This window comes from Amia ocellicauda, chromosome 22 (genome assembly GCF_036373705.1).
Source record: "Amia ocellicauda isolate fAmiCal2 chromosome 22, fAmiCal2.hap1, whole genome shotgun sequence".
Classification (NCBI taxonomy): domain Eukaryota; kingdom Metazoa; phylum Chordata; class Actinopteri; order Amiiformes; family Amiidae; genus Amia; species Amia ocellicauda.
The window spans coordinates 17,030,925-17,047,596 of record NC_089871.1 but is presented as its reverse complement, the minus strand read 5'-3'; the positions used below and the strand labels follow the sequence as shown (position 1 = coordinate 17,047,596).

The window sequence follows — 16,672 nt, the reverse complement described above, 5'->3', positions numbered from 1 at the left end:
TGAAAGCCAGGCAAAAAAACGCAATTGATCTCTGAACCCTGTCATGCTCTGCAGGTCATTAATAACTATGACAATCACAATAATGAAGTCCTATAGATGAGAAAATCCTTTTATTCACGGTAACTTGGAGATTTGGAGCTCGGGCCCTGCGTGAACAAGTGCCATGCCTCAGTCACCGACAATAGGCTTCCAGGTCATCGATCACAAGATCTCAGTTCTGTGATTTGTATTGGGGTTGACATGTATTATGTTATTGCTGTTGCTCTTGTAATAATCCAGTAAAACATGTTAATGCCAAGTAATGCTGTCTTTGTCAGCCGCGTAGCAGGCAAAGTGATTTGTTTCATCAAATCAGCTGTAAATCAGGTGTAAGGCTGGTAAAGTTGTTTTTCGCTGAACGTGCAGGAATCGGATTGATGTTTTTCCCAACCCGTTCTTGATGACTCCCATTATGCTATATTAAAAATGGGACTAGACTCTCTCTGCCAGTAATGCTTTGTATTATCAGTCATTAGCTATGTAATGCTGCCTTTGTTCAAGGACTACATGATCAGCCAGTATGTATTGAAAGACTTTGGACGAAGTTATACTCTTGAAATTGATTGGAATTTCATGGCCTGAGACATCACCATAATTTAGCTCTTCTGTCCTGCTCAAAATGTCTGATGTCCCACACATTATTACACAGTTTTTTCCTCCAGGCATTTTTATGCTGGCTTTTTACATTCTACATGACGGGGAGAGCAAAAAATAAATAAATAAATAAAAGTAACCAACCATTTGATTTCCATTTACATTAAGATAAAAAACATAAATCAGCGCTTGCGTGATTCAGTCCGCCTTGACCTTGGCTTGCGTGAAATAGTTTTGGCAGGGAAACTTACTAACTCAGCACAGTGGGCAAGAGTTATAGCCTGCCCATCCTTTCCTCACCCTTGTCAAATCACCAACTGATATTAAGATTTAAAAGACCTGCTTAATATATTCCCTCTAAACACAGATTGTAAAAATTCGCATTTTTATGCCTGTACTCAGTTTGTTCTGGATACTCTGAGATAAGCAGGTGAAGTAATGAGTGAGGAAAGATCCAAAACCAATTAAAAGAGCTTCTTTCCAACATTTTTTTTTAAGACAGAAAACAGGAGGCACTTCTTCACACAGAGAGTTGGATAGAATCATGGATAGAATCATGGATCACTTAGTTATTAATGGACACCAAACGAGCACGATGGGTCGAATGCTCGTTTGTAAACTTGTTCTAAATCTTACATTTTTATCCTGAGTTGAATGGTGTAAATGCCCCCAGATTGGCTATAGCCTGAGAGGACCACATGAATTGCAATCAAAGATTGAAATAAACCCCTTCCTTTATGGTTTTATCTCTGTTGCTTACCAACACAATTTCCCCATGAATCATACTTAAATATTTTCGGCAGTTTTCCCCCCTGCAAGAAAACTCAGTTTAAATGTACTTAAGAACATTTGTGTATAATCTCATAAATCTGTTCAACCTAATCCAGACCAGCATGTTTTTTTCCTTCTGATTACATAACCTCCGATTTCAAGTACTTTGTCATCTAGGCCTATATTTTACTTTTAATCCATTTCCTTTCCTATGACTTATCCTATTATATGCATTCGGTGTGCTGTCAGTTTTAATAAGGATTTTTTTTAATACCATATGCATTTTTTTTTTTTTTTTTTTTTTTAAGTGAGGTAGTTAGCCATAAGAATACAGGATCCTTTATAACGCTATAAATTCAATTATGGAGGCAAAAAAGCAGATGGCACAATTTTCTCTTGCAAACAATAATTTAGTCATAATTATAGTACCTCACTAGATAAAAAGATTGGAGATATGGTATCAGTAGGTGTGCCAACCTAAAATATACATGGAGACATGAATATAGCCTATCTGTATGTAACATTTCTTTTTATAGGCCAAACGCAAATAAATATGAAGCACAGTGGGTTTTTTTTGTGTGGTTTTCTTGTTTGTTTGTACCGTCAGGATTTAGTGTATAAAAGATTTAGTTTAGATTTCACTGCATGCATTCCTAATGAACAAATAACTGGAGCTCGATGTAAATAATATGTACTCTGGGAAAGAAAAGAAACAAAACAAAGCACACACACAAAAAAAGCATGTTGTTAGCTTTCACAGTGTATTAAAGAAAATGTCAAAATGAACAAAAGAGAGGATCTTTTTTCATGCGTTGGCTTTCATTTTCGCAGGGTCCCTCTTCTTTCATTTCTGCCGGCCTTTTCTCATTGAGATTGTGAGGCGCATAGCTGCAGTCATACAAACAGGATTTACTGCTGCACCATGCATTCACAGAGGCGTTTCAAATGTCGGCTCGATAATCTTTATGGAAAGGGGGCTGGAGTCTATTGCACAGTGTGTTCTACAAGCCGAGATTTTTGTACAAGGCCGGTGATTTACATGTCCTCAATCACCAGGCCTAAAATCCGCCCACCTCTCTTCTTCGCCGGCCTCCACCTCTTCCTCCTGTGTCTACCTCCCTCCCACCAGTTGTTTTGACAGGATTAGCCAGTGTTGGGTTGAAGGTACATGTTCACCTTCCTTTATTTTGAGAAGAACTTACAGAGAAGTAATTTAGTTCCTTTATAAAATGTAATTGCCATAACCAAGCCTTTTGCACAGGAACTGTGAGACAGGAAATGCTATCTGTGGCCAGAGCATGTGCATCTTTCTCATCCAAAGATTCTTCAGACACTCAATACACTTGGAACATCAATGCAGTTAGTCCAGAATCGTAATCTGAACAAATCCAGATTTCAGGTTTGAAGTGAAAGGCGTCTTATCGGGGTGTGAGAGTGTAGGTAGCGTTGGCAATTATTGTTTCACAGTCCTGTTCCTGCCAAAGACATCCCAGAGGGCTGTAGAGAACAGAAAGCTAATTGCACGAAACTTCAGTGACAGTGTTGTTGGATTTTAAGAATCTGAAGTAACCACTATCTTGTTGTCAACTGGCATGGCATGTTTTTGTTTTTGTTATTTTATTTTAATAACCATTAATTCTGCTTTTTCTGCTCTTGAAACACAATGGGAAGCATAAGGAAATTGTAGGTGTTGATGCTATATAGCCCCAATTGTTGAAAGATTTTAGCAGTTTACAAAAGGGAAAAGAAAAATGGTAACCAGTGGAGATCCCAACTGAAGTGGTATGTGAAAAAGCGGTATTTAGGGAAGTCACAAACTGAAGCATTTAGGGTGGCATGAGACCTAGCAACAAAACAACAAACCCAGGTTGGGCTCTGCTCACTTTGAGGTGTGAGGGGCCTTGAAATCCCTTGGAGACTGATCAGGTTATTTAGTGTTCTTAGGACAAAGAGCCTTTCAATTTGTAATGTAAAGCATGTGGGCATCTATAGTATGGGGGCGGGGGGCAGTGCAATGTGGGTTGCAGGCTTCGAGATTTAGTGTATGCCATGTTGAATTCTTTAATCTGATTCTTATCAGAGCCCCTGTCCCTTTTCCTCACAGCAGCATGTGAATCACTCCTTTTTCATTTTCTATGGCAAGATTGTGGCGCACCTAGCTTATTGCTTATAATTTTCTCCGCGCATGAAAGGTGAAGGGCAGAGACTAGCGAGTTCGAGTCAGTGTAGAGCCAGGATAGGAGCCCGGTCAGGATCACACTCCAAGCGATGGCGGTGACAGGCCAGATATAAATCCAGGGACTCTGGAGCACAAATCGATTTAGTTGTAATGCCAAGGCAGTGTAGCAATGCCAGTGTCTGATTGTCCGTCTTCCACTAAAGAGGTGGCAAAGGCATTGTCAGAGCGAGTTCGGAGAAAAGAGGGACTAAAAAAAGACTAATCTGAGGGTCTGAGAGAGTTTTTGTTAAATCATCACTTCTCAGAGCATGGAAAATGAAAGCCTCATATTGAGAGGGTGGGGGGGTGAGTATATCCTGTCACTCTCTCTCTTAAGTGTCAGCCAAACTGATATCTAGAAGGCTGCGTGTTAAATGAAGGCTGCAATGTACTAGTCACCCCAAGCTACTAAGGCTGTGTGAAGAATCCTAATATTTTTTTACTCATAAAACAGTGTTACATTGTTACAGTGGAGAACTACTTATAATTGTATAGATATTAGTTTGTTTTTATTATTATTAGATATTTTTCCTCATGAAACTGTTATTGTTATTTATAAATCCCATTTCTTCTGACCAAAGAATCTTAATACAGTGAACACACTCCATTATTATTATTATTATTATTATTATTATTATTATATATATATATATATTTTTTTTTTTAAATAGAATAGTCCATTTTTATGTTTCACGTGACTCAGGTTGTGTAAAAATTTAATGTTTTCATGTTTTCCGACAAATAATAATTTCCGGCAATATTACATTTTCTTGAAGTCTTTGTGGATATTTCAGTAACACTCGTTTAAACTACACAAATGGACGCTATTAATACTGACAGTTTCTGTATGAGAACAATGGATCTTGTGGAAATAATACATATGATCATTAGTAATCAGGTTTCTGTCTTTTCCATAATACTCTTATTGATATACAGTGGCTCTCAAAAGTATCCACCTCACTTGGACTTTTCCACATTTCATGAAATCAGAATGGATTTAATCAGCAGTTTGCAGATTGTATTTTTCACTTTGACATTATGAATTTGTTTGTGTTGATCAGTGTCAAAAACTTATAAAACAGTTTTGAGCCCCAGTCCAGTCTTAATTGCTGGATTGCACTGAAGTGAAAGAGGTAGGTGTTGCTTTCTGTTCAATTTAAAAAAGAAAAGAGAAAAGACTTAAGAAGTGAATTTATCCCTGCAACTCTAGAAGAGTTATCTGTTGTCAAAGATTAGAATGAATAGGACAGATGATCTCCCAAGCAAGCTTACTGTGTTTGGCTTTTCCTAAATACCCCCTTTCAGAGTTTATTTTTAGCGTGGCGTTCCAAGTTATTTCAGTCTCTTAATTAAAATGTCGGAAAATGTTATAGATGAGCCAAGAGTTGTTTTTCGTGTCTATTTTGCCTGCTGCTTAATATAATCAATCCACTGACTCACCAAACAGAAAATGCCTCCCCCCCCCCCACCCCCCGTGCCCATATCTTCTGAGCTAAGACGTCTGCATTCCACGACACTTTTTGATTTTGTCTGCCCTGCCAGATACCAAATGAGAATTAATGTTGGGCAGAAGAGAAAGTAACTTAATTATTCAAGTCCATGAAACCCAACAAAAAGCTAAAATATATCTACAGTCTCATTAACGGACGCCTCCCATCTGCTACCCTCACTGGTCTCTGTCTCTCTTGGATGGCCTCAGCACAAGACAGCAAGGTTCAAAGCATGATTCTGACAAATCCAGAGCATCGAGGGCAGATAAGAGCAAGAGCGGGACCTTGAGGCTTATTAGTTTGTGTAAGAGGCAGGTGGAAGGGCCACCGTTGGCTTTAGTGGGAGCTCATTGTCACATCACAAAGCTTAGACCATGCTGGACACCATTCACAGCATTTAGAAGGTTTTGTGCAGGAAATGACTCATGAAACATTATAAACCAGAGAGGCCTATTTAGTTCATCATTGTTTGCAAGAATCACATCTAATTGTTGAGCACAGGGTGTGTCAATTTCCTATTTGTCTTAAAACCTTAAGTCCCCGTTTCATTCCTGAGCATTGTCTTTTGGGCTGTCCCTGTCAGACCCTGTGAGGATTTCTAATGCTTAAATTAAATCCCCTCCACATTGTTATATAGCTTATTCGGTTGCCAATAGTATATTGATCCAACGATGCCTTGTGAGCATACAAATGAATTGGGAAGAAAAGGTGGTCTGTTCTAAGCAATTGCAAATCCATCATGTGAAAAATAAATATTATTTAATTCATCTCTATGAGGAGTGTTTTTATTTTTCGCTCTAGTCCAAGTTTCCATGCCTAGCTTGTAGTCAATTGGGTTTACTTCTGTCACTTCCTTTCAGGATTCTAACTGCACCCTGCATCAAATCAAGTTGAGCATACTTTTGATTTAGAGCCTTGTGGTTTAGGTGTAAAGTTTTATGAAAGAATCCATTTGATTTCCATTTTAGGGGAAAATAAAAAAATAATTTCCAGCAAACTTAGCACAATGTTGAAGTAATTTGGGAACGTGTCTAAAAGAGATAAAAATCTCTTATTCATCTTAGTCATCGGTGGAAATTAGTCTACATGACAGCACCTCCATAGAATTGTGATTTAGTTCATTAATCTCTATAAGGATAAAACCAATGCTGAGAGTCCTTGCCCTTCTATTATCCAGTTCGATACAGGCCTTCTCCTTTAACTTTTAATTGGTACTCCCAGACGAAGAACATAGATTTTCTTTTATTATTATTATTCATTACATTTATTTACATAAAGAAGTCACTCCTATGGATGAAAGCCTGCAATTAATGGCAGCTGCTGTAAATTACAGAAACCTTACAGGTACCATACTGTAACAAAATTCACATACTGCCAGAGAGCTAATAAACTGTGTACACTTCACTACAAAGGCAGTTAATAAGTAATTTGGTGGGTTTAACAGTGATTGGGAACCATGTGAAATGTTTCAGAAACAAATAAGTGATCTTCGGGAAAAAAAAAATGCTGTCAGGTATAATGGGACAAAAGGGAGACGGAGAAGTTTGACAATTATTCATTAGCAGGATTTTGAAAAAAACTCTTTGCTTTATTTGTCCTGACTTGAGGGACCAATTCAGTAAAGTTTACATTGTCTTGAAAAACAAAAACACCCCTATATCTGATGCAGCATATACATAAGAACATAAGACCCATTGTGCTTGTTTGGTGTCCATTAATAACTAGGTAATCCAAGTATCCTATCCAGTCTATTTTTAAATGTTCCCAAGTTTTCAGCTTCAACCACATTGCTGGGGAGTTTGGTCCAGATTGTGACAACTCTGTGTGAAGAAGTGTCTCCTGTTACTACAAAAGTAACCGAGTCAGTTTCTGCCAGGCTACGTTTACTGCACTAATTTGGTAAAAGTGGAGGGGGAGAGGCGGTACAAAATTAAATAGAAACATTAAAATTACTTATAGGGGACCCTCAGGTTAACGTCCTGAAAGATTGAAATGGTGTTTATAAGTTCCCTGTGCAGTTTTCTCATTAGGAATAAAGCAGGTGAAAAGTTAGCATGTGGTAAAAGTTTTATGAAATGGCCCATTGTGTTAGACGTGTTTTCTTCACCAGCGTGTTTAGTAGAAAGATATTGTTGCAGTGTAGGACAGATGGGCAATTCATTTGATTTGATGGCCACGGTAGGAGACCGAGATCAAGATTAGGGGAACATAAAAGTGTTCACAGGTGTTGGAATAATGAAATTCCAAGGTCAACAAATCTTTTGCTTCCTTTCTTTCTTTATCTTTTTTTCCACTTTTATCAACATAAAAGATACCCAGCAAGGGTTACGGTTTCAAAGGGAAAATAGTCTGTTTTAAATCCACCGACCAGATTTGAAGCCATTGTAGGCCCTTTTTTTTAATCCCCAAATTGCACACTTGGGCATCTTAACCATTTCTATTCTTCTCTGAGGTCTAGGTAAGGGCCTTGTCCACATTTACCATCCAGAATTCTTCAGCACAGGAGTCATAGTGGATCCGTTTTAATAATCATTTGCGTTATGTGTGGTCTCCTGTTTTTAGGAGATGTAATACATCCTGTAAAGGGAGAAGAACATTAGTGCTGAATTTGTACGGCACTCATGTATTGGGCAGCAGTGTGGAGATGTGGTTAGTGGTCTGAATCCCAGGTGGGGGACACTCCCTTGAGCAAGGTACCTTCCCTAGACTGCTCCAGTAAAAACCCAGCTGTGTAAATGTAAAAATTATATGATATATTGTAACAATTGTAAGTCACCCTAGAAAAGCGAAATGTAATAATAATAATGTACTACATAAAGCACTGAATACTTCACAGTTCAGATCTAGACATAACGAGAGAATTTGCTAAAGTAGGTAGACAGCCATTTATCAGGCAGTTCCCTTTATATTCATTTGTGGTGGCTGCAGAAATTATCAATTGTTTTCAGGTCTATTCCATACATACATTGTTTCTTAATCTGGTTATAAATATCAATGTGTCGTGTAACCCGGCTTCTGCTTTGTATTTTAAGACCAGTGTTATGAAGTGTCAGAAATTTCAACCACGCATATATAAATAAAATATGATTTTCCACTATGAGCAATGTGTGACAAAGCTGCCAGTTTAATGTATTTACTCCAGTCTCATCCCCAGAGACCATTAACAGTCTGAAAACTATTAATGCATCTATCCTAAAATCTGCAATGCATAAAGAAATTATAGCACGTCCGAGATTTCAGTATTAATGGAAGTGTTATGGTTTTCAAAAACTGTTTTCTGACTCTCTTCTCCCCTTTCCACTCCTCCTCACAGGGCCAGTGACCAATGCTTTCATCATGGCCGCCCCTGCCAACATGTTTGTGCCGGACAGCCGCCCCGCCGTCCCCCTGCCCTCTTTCAGCCGCCACCTGAACCCCACCGACCATGGAGAAGGCCCTGAGCTTGGGGCCGTCTGTCTGCGCTTGGGACTCAACTCTCAGGTGAGGAACCCCACCCCCCATCCTCAAGTGAAACACGACACCTTCCAATTGAGCCTTCGTGATGATGCCATCACCTTCACAACCTTATCAAAACCAAAAATAACATCTCCCTGGCTAAATGAAGGTGGCATGTCCACTTTCTTAAATGGGTGACTTGGCAGTGACTTGAATCAGTTAAATATATATGGTGTTCGCTTAACTGTGTTCAGGAAAAACATCTGAATGACTTTTAAGACGTGCACTTGGACATCTTTAGTACAGTGAATTGATAGATTTGTAAATTTATGGGGACTCACCATAGGAAAATAATTGTGACGCTCAGTGGCGGAAATAGAGCGCCTCACCAAAACCAAACTGCACGGAGCTGACCTCTGTTGCAATATACTCAAGACAGGTCTTTGTGTCCATTCTGAAGTCACTGAGTTTTAGTCCTCCCTTAGTAATAATAGTAATGTTAATGTTATTTGGTTGAGTGATGCATTGCAGAAGCCTATATAAGAGTTTTACCTCATGATGAAGCTCAGCAATAATCAAATCCTTACTGTTAATCACGTTAAATATGCAGAACACTGCTGCTAGTCATCCTTATTAACAATACATATTGTCCTGCATTGAAACACACTGCTTCTGTATAATTTATCCAGCTCATAAAGGAACAGCGTATGTATTAATGCTAGTCTAGTCTCCTGCTGGAAGCAAATGTGAAGCACTCCATTTCAAACGTGTGCGTTCGTCAGAAAAAGCAAAAAAATAAGCAAAAACTGTGCCTCTGAATGTGAAACACGGCATCTAACAGTGTTTTCAGACTGCAGATACCTTAGTGATCATACCAAGTGTCTAGAAAGAAGGAATCATAAAACCTTTAGGAGCACATTATAAAAACCCAAACAATACCAGTTAAAAGCAGAGTGCATTTGAACACATTTCATGCACAGCAATAAGGCAGCTCTGAGCAATGGATTAACACGCCTGTAAAAGGGTGCCTTGTAAATCCTTTAGGGGTGTGGTGAACAAATGTTAATCCTCCCCCCGTCGTGCCTCAATGGTTAATTATGCAGTATGTGACTGGATGCTAAGTAATAAGAAATCATAATTCAATCAGTTTCACTGGATTCCCCAGTTGCAGCCTTTTTCTCACCTACGCATATGGGCCTGCAGTTATATATTCCCATAAAAACAAAAAGTGTAAGTGCACATTCTCTTAATGGTTAATGACTCTGTGTGTGTATAGATATATATATATATATATATTTGCAGATTTAATAAAATATAAATGTATATAAATATTATCATTTATATGTATGTATTTATATTTTATTAAATCTGCAAATCCTTAATCATTGGTCTGCATCCAGTCTATGTTGTTATTCCAGCTTCCGAAATAAGGATTCCGATGTTGCCTATAAGGACTCAAACCCTTTTATTCTGTGCTGTAGGCTAGTTTTTAGTTTTTTTACACGTAGGATAATCAATGAGCCGTAGCCTTTTGTAAGCGAGATTTTTCATAGATTATTAAGGGGAAATAAGTAAAAAATAAAAAGCAAACTTGCTTCTATTCCCCTCAGGTGCACTGATGAAAATCACATGGATGTCCAACACTTAGCCCCCTGACCACACAGCGTAGCTCTCGCAAATTAAAAACACCTTCAAAAGGCAAATTAATTTTGAATCAAGGCATATCATTGCTGCTAGGAAGGTGGTGGGCAGAGAACAGTTTAATACAGGCAAGAGCTCGACCAGAATGACCAACATGGCCCTTTCTGTCCATCTCTCTTTCCCTGTGCTGCACTTGACTAACATGGTCCATTAAAACAAATGCCGCTTTGTCCTTTTGGAGGTCAGAAGATGGGATTGACTGTGCCAATCTTTTTCTGCACACCCCCAAGGAATTTTTCAAATGAGTTCCGAGTTCTCGACCGATTCCCCTTGTGGACTATAATACGTATCACAAATCCAGCGCATAACTTCTAATTGAAGACAACCTACTGGGATAGAGCAGATTGAGGCAGTAGTGATTTTACTCTAGACAAACACACATTCTGATTTTAGTGTGTTTGTTTTTCTCTAACCTAAATCAAAAGGTCAGAAGTCTGAATAAGGAAATGGCTTCCCTCACAGAACCCAAGACTTCTGCGTATGAGCTGCCTCCACTCCAAACTCACATTTTTCTCCATTTAGATGTAATTTTCCATTATGACCCCCTTCTCCCAGCTGGCATCTCCTTTTTCCCTTAGAAAAAGTCTAAATCTGCTTCTCCTTTAAAATCCAGCTAGTTCATATCATCTTAAAGTAATTACTCATTGCACATCCATTTTGATATGATTCAGAAAAGGAGAACATTTCACAGTTTTCAATATGCGTCTCAACGGGGTTTTTCCGCCTATATCATAAAAAATGTATGCATATGCAACTGTAAGTTCGTGTCTGGGGGACTTTTTTTTTTTTTTGGGGGCTGAAATTAATCAAAATGCAAATCTGGGATGATTTATCAGACAAAGCCAAGACAAATGTTTTTCCCCTATATATATATATTTCTGCCACTTTTGATTATTAGCTTTTCTTAATAAAGTTTCAGGAAGTCATAAAGAACCCTTTGGCATCTTATTAGCTGCTCATCCACAGTTAACCAAAGACACCAGCACAGTGAACCTGCGGAGTATGATTGACATCAATTCCTTTACTCCAACAGGTTCCATAGTAAGAAGGGAGCCTCCAGGCTCCCCCCCCAACAATGAAATCCTATTCATGAATTAGTCAGTGATAAACCAAATCAAATGCTAATTGTCCAGATTAATAAATCATATCTCCTCCATCTCAGGGCTCTGAAGAATCCTACTTGGAAAAGGCTGGGAAGCTTTATTCCCTCATGTGCTCCGTTACAGACAAGGTAAGGACTTCCCCCCCGCCCCCCTTCCCTTTCCACACTTTTTAAAGGAATATAAGGAGTGGGTGGGGGGTGCATTGAACTATCTGAAGTGCTGAACAATTTATGTATAAAATCCTGCTTTTCCCTTACCCACCCGATTGACGTTCCTATTGTGTTGAAGTTTTTTGCTCTGCCCTTTAACTCCAGGAACAGTGAAAAGGTATTTTATTCATTCAGCCACTGACTGGAAAACCGTAATTTTAAAACACTGTTTCCCTTGGCTAGTTCAGATCAAACAAACAATGCACCACTATTTGTGCAAAGCAGAACCTAACTTTAGACTTTAAATCATGTGCATTACACTTTAAATAGAGAATGGAAGTTAGGTTGACGCTTCATTTGTAATAGTTTTTCCCCCCTCTTAAATACAGTAATCTTTCATTAGTCAAACGGGTACTTACTGAAATCTGAGTTAGGCAATTACTTCACCGCCAGTTTCAGGTTTCTTGAATCTTTGACCAACCATAACAACACTTCTGAGGTTTCACATTAGGGTAATGCTACAGTGAATGGGGTTGCCATTTGTTTTCAACATTAATTTCTGTCCTCTCTGTCAGGAATTAGCTAGGTTAGTTTCATCATGAAATCACCTAATGATGACCAAATGCTCTTCTACTTTCCTTGCAGATACTTTGTAAGCTTTGCTCACACTGTAATACTCATTTATTTTGTTAGTTATTTATTCATTAATTATTATGTATTTATTCAGCGGGTGGCTTTATCCAAGGTGACTTACACATTGTTGCCCCTTGACAAGACATGTCACATGTCAGACAGTGTCTGGAGACCAGCCTCTTGTTAAATATAAAAATGGGTAGGATAACTAATGCATTTTTTTAAAGAAGAATAGGAGATATATAATTGCAATTGGAGCCATACTGAACAACGAACCTTTTAGAGCAATGAACCTGTTGAAGCAGTGAACTGTGGGCATTGTTTTTCTCTGCCTCATTGGCTGATGTGAAAAGCAACGATTAGTGAAGGCAATATTGCTGTCAACTGAATTTGTTTTGTGTTTTGTGGGGGTGGTGTTTGGGCATGACCATTAATGAGTCTGGCACATGGGGTAAGAAACAATTTCTAAATGTTTTGGTTCCATAACTTTATTCAGTACAGCTTAACTTAACTTACAAAACTGAAGGTTAAATTACAAGCACTGTAGTTTAATTCTTAAGTACACTTCCATGCCATTTAATCTTACGGTACGGGGAGTGGCTGTAATTGCTGTATACTATGATGTACATACAGCTCTTTTTTTCCTTAAATCAGCATCTCTACATGTATGGCAGCCATTCCATTCCATTTATATTTTTATTTGGAATTTGGGAGAAATGTTGTCAGTAGTTTATGGAATAAAACAAAAATGTTCATTTTACCCAAACACATACCTATAAATAGTAAAACCAGAGAAAATTATAATTTTGCAGTGATCACTTAATTTTTTTCCAGAGCTGTATATATATGTATGTATGTATGTATGTATGTATGTATCTATCTATATGTATCTATAACGTTATGGCCTGGTTTCACAGACCCAAATCAGCACTAGTATTGGACTATCCAATGTTATTTTAGGTAGAGATGCAATGTCTGTGGAACTAGTTGTAAACCTTTCTGTATAAGGTTTTATTTAATCTGTGTTATTGAATCTCTATTGGCATGGATGAAAGAAAACAAAGTAACTCAGGCAAATTGTTTTGGAAGCAATAAACCTCAAATAACCTGCAATCTTAATAATGAATCATAACATTGTACTGTATAGCATGTGCACCCTTGTACAAGAGCTATTTACAGATTGCTTACAGTCACTGGCATATCTGATTCTCATTGCAGGGAATAGAGAAGCTTGCGGCTAAAGGTTTTTGAAAATCTCTTTATCTGCAGAGTGTTTGTTTATTAGATCTGCACCTATTCTTTTAATATCCTCTTCAAGGAAATAAGCCCCTCATGCATTCCTTTCCACACAGCGGAACTCAAGGGGTTTCCAAAATAACTTGACAATGTTTTGAACAAATTCATTACCTATTCAGATGCTATCTCCCAGGTCTGAGGTGCAGTGACAAGCTTTTATCATATAGAGTGCTGACATTCTTCAAATGAGCATGCCCATACCAAAATACCATAGCGGTCTAATTTCTCTACAGTGCTGTGCTCTAATTATAAATATATTAACTATATAGTATTCAATGAGTGGGGAGAATGGTGGGGGCTGAATAAAAATTTGTTATCCTGGCATACTAGATTGCTGTAAATGCCATATATGTCTAGCTGGCTTCCTATGGGTTACAATGGGCAGGAGGTGCCAGCTGGGAAGGTAGTCACATGGACTATACACAAGCAGAACTAGAAGTCACTGAACCGATCCCCCATCAAGAAAGAAACCTTTTCATATTGCTTTACCTTGACACGTCAAGATCCAGAGTGTGATGCAGCAAATAGTGGTTAGTGTTGTTTTTTTTTGAGGAAATACAGCTCAGTAGACCTTTAACTTCACCCTTCACTACGCATCAGCCAAAGCTTTCATTGAATTAATAAATATATGGCCTCCCTTTTGTTAGTCTGTGCAGTAAACAAACTTGGCGAGGGTCTAATTGGAGAGTGCGGCTTTTGACGGCCTTCTTTCCCAAGGTTGGTGCTTCCCCTTCCTGCCTGACTGTGTGTTCAGGGGGATCACAGCGATAGGCGTCTTGGCAGGTCAACGCTGCCACATTATCAGTCTGCCAATGGAGATGCTGTAGTTTCCACTCCTCGGGCAAATGTTAAGTGGTGTTAAGTGGATTAGCCTCACTCCGTCAAGAAATAGCTGGTCTCTGCAGGCTTTGGCTAACCTTAATACTGTTTATTTAAAAAATGATTTGTGTGTATATATGTATATATAACTACTTAAAAAAGGAAGTGAATTTCGTCAGTGACATTTATCACTGCTGGCACTGCAGAATTATCTGGAATATATATATATATATATATATATATATATATATATATATATATATATATATATATATATATATATATATATATATATATATATATATGCAATGCCTTCACGTGTAATTCAGTCGAGAATGTGTATGTGTGCTTATTCTAATATGCCAAATGGCTGAATTGACAATTTGATCATGTCATAGTGGATACCTTAAATAAGTTTTTTTTTTTTTTTGTTAAACCCCCAAAAAACATTGTGCCAGTCCCTATAGAAAATATACTAATGTATTAAAACAAACACGGGAGTACTTACGCCTCAGTTTCACCATGTATTCATTCATTTCTATCATTGATTGACCATTTTATATTGTAATTGTGACTGATTTACAGAAACTGATTGTATGCTCTCCCCCCTATGTAGGCAGATACTTTAGGTCTACTCAAGGGCTAAAATTCCCACAGTGAACCAAAGTCAAGGGCAGAAGCTGACATGATGGAATTTAATATACTGCTCTCCAGAATATAGCCAGAAGCATTTAGAATACCTGGTTGACAAGGCATGCCCATTCAGAATTCTGCATCTTATTTAGGCTGTGCTGTAGCTATAACATCAGCCTTCTATATCCAAAGGACTGGACACAAAAGGATACAATTAGCCGCACACCTTCCATCACAGACCAGCGCCTCCCTGTGTCTTCTCTGCCACCTGCAGGTTCCATTTGTTAACAGCTCCAGCTGCTTCAAATGCTCTAATTGGTGTAATTGCCGGGCTGTGTGTGAAAAGCAGCAGATGGCCTTGATACTATGCGTTTTGGAGAATCGTGTGATTTCATCCCAGCTGAAGACACACGGATTGTCGTGGTGGCTGAGCTAACTGATTTTTAAATTGGTGGGCTGAGGGATTGTGACAGAACATCTTTAAAGAATTCTGAATATGTCTGGAATTCTCACTGGAATCCCTGAGAGGCCCAGTGTTTAAGAGTAAGAGGCATTGTCTCTGTGGGGTGTGTCCCAGCCTCACCCTCTGCTGACTTTTCTTTGCACTCTTGTCCCCAACCCTGGCAGAGCGTGTTTGGAGATGGCGAGAACAGCAAGGTGCGTGTGTCTGAGCTGGAGGAGGAGGTCAAGACCCTGAAGAAGATCAACAAGGACCTGTACGAGTTCTCTTCACAGCTGCTTACCAAGCCCAATTGAGGATCCTGCATCCAAAGAGGGAAGGGGAGGGGCGCTGCCGGGTGGGGCGGGCAGGGCAGTGTCAACACACACATGCTGGCGTGAGGGGTGGTACAAGGTTAGGGCTGGAGGGTTAAAGGAATGGGTTAGACATGAAGGTAATAGACTGCCAGTTTTTTTGATGGTGTGGTTCAAACATGCCATCTGTTCCTCCCACAAGATTGTAATTTTTTTCCCCCATATTTTATTTTCCTTCATAGTGGAGATTGGTGGCCTGCTTTGATATCTTCCTTTCCAATCGCCTTTCGTTTACAGGCACTGGCACAGAGCAGACATGGAAACAGCTGTTGATTTAATCTAATTTCCATTAGTTCTTTGATGGAGATCCATGACTGAGTGTTCTCTAGTTACAGGAGACTGATAACACCAGCTTTTTCAATGCAATTTACTGGATGCTACTGAAAGCTTGAGGTATAGCATCCATCTTCAATTCCATTGGGTGGAAATGGCTGACATACCACTGCTGACCTTAATTAGGAGTTTTGGATGGGATAGGGACAGGGCTGTATAAATTGGGATGGATGACCTGACCTGGAAGTAGTAGGAGAGAAGGGGGGGATCCCTGCAGAAGGGTTTGTTTTAACCTTGTTCTTTTATAATGAGTTCCTTTCATGTTCATATGGTGTATTTTGAACTGAGGTGTTTTTGTCAGCATAATTTTTATTTTTAGCCCAGGATTTCTGTGTAATAAACTGTTCTTTTTTTTAAGAAGCAATTTTTTTTTGTCTGCTTGGTTAAAAAGAAAAAACAAAAAAAACAATGAGTTTGACTTTTTTTTACCCAGACCAATTCATTTCATTCTGTTACATCTAAATTCCACATTCTCAAGCCTTGGAGGTGTAGTCGGTAGTTTTAAAATAGACACTGATAAAGTTGGCACTGAGGCAAAAGGCTATGCAGACACACAACTGAGATGCATGTTAGCCAGGCAATATTCCCTCTGGGTCTGCTTAGGTTCTCTATCGTTGAACCAGAACTGCTGATTAAATTAATTGA

The 16,672-nt window shown here is 38.7% G+C and overlaps 1 protein-coding gene across 1 annotated transcript in view; it reads left to right on the top strand.

The window, feature by feature from the left end:
• wdr18 (WD repeat domain 18) overlaps positions 1-16,387 on the top strand; it is a 70,249-nt gene extending 53,862 nt beyond the window's left edge. The window contains exons 8-10 of the mRNA XM_066695785.1: positions 8,426-8,592; positions 11,411-11,479; positions 15,509-16,387. Of these exons, the coding sequence (XP_066551882.1) occupies positions 8,426-8,592; positions 11,411-11,479; positions 15,509-15,637 (365 nt within the window). The 3' untranslated portion in view covers positions 15,638-16,387. The remainder of the gene's footprint in view (positions 1-8,425; positions 8,593-11,410; positions 11,480-15,508) is intronic.
• Positions 16,388-16,672: the final 285 nt, after the last annotated feature.